We start from the raw sequence: 3,176 nt of genomic DNA, 5'->3' as shown, positions 1-3,176 counted from the left end.
ATATATATATATATATATATATATGAAAAAAGTATACATATATAAGTTTATTGCAAAATTACATGTAAAAAGTACTGAGTTAGTAAATAGAATTAGTTTAAGTTGCTAAGGATATGCTGCAATATTATTTAACCATTTTTAATTATAGCAGACAAATCAATATTTATTTTGTGCATTTATATTTTTTTTTACAGTGTATTGCATTACACAGGGCATTTCAACACTATTATATTTTCTCTGATTATGGATATTAATATTCAACCCATCAGTACAATTAGTTGTATTTCAATAGGCACTTTAAAGTTTGTATTTAGGTTATAGGATAATGAAAATATTGAAAACACTTTTAATTTTGACAATTTAAAATTAAATTTCGCTGAAAACTTAATTTGCAATTGAGAGTCTAATATAAAAAAATCTGCATTATTAATAAAGTTGTAACATTAAGAAGTGAAATTTTTGTTTGTTTAATTATATATAACTAAAAAGGAATATGATCATGGTTTAATTTTTTGTATGTGAAATATTACAATATTTTGATATATGTATCTTCCTCTACATTTACAAGCATAAATAGAATATAGAGAATTGAAAAAATTCAATCAGGATATACATATTCTTAAAAGAATATCCCTTTTTGTTCTTATATAGTCCTATGTTATAACTCCTGTTTCAGTAATTAGAGCATAGACATATCAGCGTGTATGATTCCCTGTAAAATAAATTATATACAATTAAATATAGAATATAAATTAGAACATTTCTTTAAAAAAAAAAAGAATATTTATTTAATTGTTTATCATGAAGTTTTATCTTGTGCCAGAAAATTGAATCCAAATATCAAAAATTAAAGATAAAAATTAAAGAATCAAATACGATTATAAAATTATTAATAATAAAAAAATAAATTGTTTATTTTCGTTAGTAATATAATTTCAATGAATTTCAGATGGTATTAGCATTTAAAACAAAATAGTTTAATTGACTTGATTTTACCTCGACAACATTCATATTTATTATCACGCAAAGAGTTTCTTCTTTAATTTGTTCTTCAGTGATTTCAATAAATTTATCCATGGAATCTTTCTAATCGCTTGAAAATTGAATTTCGGTAGGAATTTTTCGAGTAATTTCCTCTTTTCATTATCCTTTTCTTTGGTTAATATTCCTTCAAGTACACATTTACCATTCAGACAGATCTAGAAAGGTATTAGATAAATACTTTATACTGTGTAGCGCTAATATATATCATAATTAATTAATAATAATGTCTGTAATTATAATTTGTACAGTAAATATTTCATACAATCTTATTTTTACATTATTAATAATAACAGCTATTTTTTTTAAGAAATTCAGTATTCAAAATAAAATGAAAAAACTAATAACAAAACTCACCAAGCCATCACCACAAGAAGAACCTTCCGCTGCTGGTGCGGTCGCTCTGCAATAGCCCTCAATTCCAGGATATTCACAGTCCAAGCGAATACAGGCCGTGGTGTCTTTCTATAAAGAAAATGTGCATTATAAATGTTTCTCAAAATTTTTTCAAAGTAAAGTTGATTTTTTATATTTTATATATATCGAAATTATATGTATGTTAGCTTTAACTTACATTACATGCCGCTGTTCCGAAGACCTTGTTACACTGATCATCCAAGGACATCAAAGTTCCGGGCAAAATACGCGTCACAGGTTCACCCATTATGGGCTCGTTGTAAAGACACTTTGCTCTATCCTGGCTAAAATAAATAAATTCTTAAATTAATATCTTTTATTTAAAAGAAATATATTTACATTCGTGCTATATGTACTTGATGAAATTATAGAAGGCGTTTATGGTGCACGGAGACCATTCGAAGCCATTCTCATCCAACATCAGTCCGCTAGTCATGATGAAACCATCATTAGCCGGACAATCTCTGGCACCCTTCGGATTGCCATCGTGACGTGCCCCTATCCTGCAATGTAAAAAAAATCTTTTTATTATCAAATTTCCGAATTCAAAATTGAATAACTAAATTTATACTCAGAAACGCCCAGAAAACGAGAATGGATTAAAATGGATTGAAATTTTTTTCTATCCGAATGCATATTTTAAATAGTGAATACTTTTTTTTTGGATTGAATTGGATTCAATTGGATTCAATTAGATTCAATTGGATGCAATTGGATTGAAAAACTGCATTTCCTATTCAAATTGAATTGAATAGTATTTACAATGTGTTTATGTGCACAGAAAAAGCTAATATTATTTTTAGATTGAAAGGCATAGAAATATGCTCCATACAATTCCAATAAATGAATAAAAATGCATTCAGAATTGAAAAACATTCATTTTAACATTTGTGAATATTTCTTGTCAATATTTTTGAAAATCTGATTCCATTTCAATCCATTTTCGTTTGCTGGGCGTGAAACATTGTGTATCTTTTTCTTCCATATCTTTTTCTTACATATATTTATACTATTTTTAATGACACAGAAGCTATAATTCATGTATTATTCATTATTTTTTGTTCAATTCATCATTTTTTCTTTTAGATCGCATAGAATCTTCTTTCTGACCAAAAATTATAAATACAATTTTTTATGAGTTCTTTCTACAGAAAAAATTACAAAATACATGCAAATATATTAACTTACAGATGACCGACTTCGTGAGCAGTTACAATGATACCGGAAAATCCACCGTTATCTTCAATCATTCCTACGGCTTCGGATGATTGTTTTGTTGCGTTTCTGTCGCATGCACCGGCTACGTATGCGTAACCTGCAGAATTTATCATTATTTTATATTTTTGCAAAAGATTGTAATTGGAAAGAGCCGCATTTGTCATATAATACGTTATCTTGGCAGACTTACCCAAAATCGATGGCTCGCAATAATCATCAGTAATCATATTGCACAAATCTAGACTGAAATTATATCGGATTGTATTATTTTTTTGTCTATGCGTGTTATTTTTAAGTGATTCTAAAAATTAAACAAACAAACTTATATGGGAATTACCGCCCAGCAAACGAGAATGGATTTAAATGAATTGAAATGGATTCAGATTTTCCGAAATATTGATTCACGAATATTAAAATGAATGCATTTTTATTCATTTATAGGAATTGCATGGAGCATATCTTTATACCTTTCAATTTAAAAATATTAGCTTTTTCTATGC

At 27.2% G+C, this 3,176-nt stretch overlaps 1 protein-coding gene across 1 annotated transcript in view; it reads right to left on the bottom strand.

The window, feature by feature from the left end:
- Positions 1-1,019: 1,019 nt before the first annotated feature.
- The window catches only part of LOC105617362 (A disintegrin and metalloproteinase with thrombospondin motifs 1-like), a 5,293-nt gene continuing 3,136 nt past the window's right edge, over positions 1,020-3,176 (bottom strand). Inside the window, exons 9-14 of the mRNA XM_012198923.1 lie at positions 2,867-2,919; positions 2,647-2,773; positions 1,815-1,961; positions 1,616-1,742; positions 1,399-1,506; positions 1,020-1,199 (exon numbers count right to left, since the gene is read on the bottom strand). Of these exons, the coding sequence (XP_012054313.1) occupies positions 1,020-1,199; positions 1,399-1,506; positions 1,616-1,742; positions 1,815-1,961; positions 2,647-2,773; positions 2,867-2,919 (742 nt within the window). The remainder of the gene's footprint in view (positions 1,200-1,398; positions 1,507-1,615; positions 1,743-1,814; positions 1,962-2,646; positions 2,774-2,866; positions 2,920-3,176) is intronic.

This window comes from Atta cephalotes, assembly GCF_000143395.1.
Source record: "Atta cephalotes unplaced genomic scaffold scaffold00012, whole genome shotgun sequence".
NCBI classification, from domain to species: Eukaryota; Metazoa; Arthropoda; class Insecta; order Hymenoptera; family Formicidae; genus Atta; species Atta cephalotes.
The sequence above is the reverse complement of the archived record's forward strand: the minus strand, read 5'-3'. Positions and strand labels throughout refer to the sequence as shown.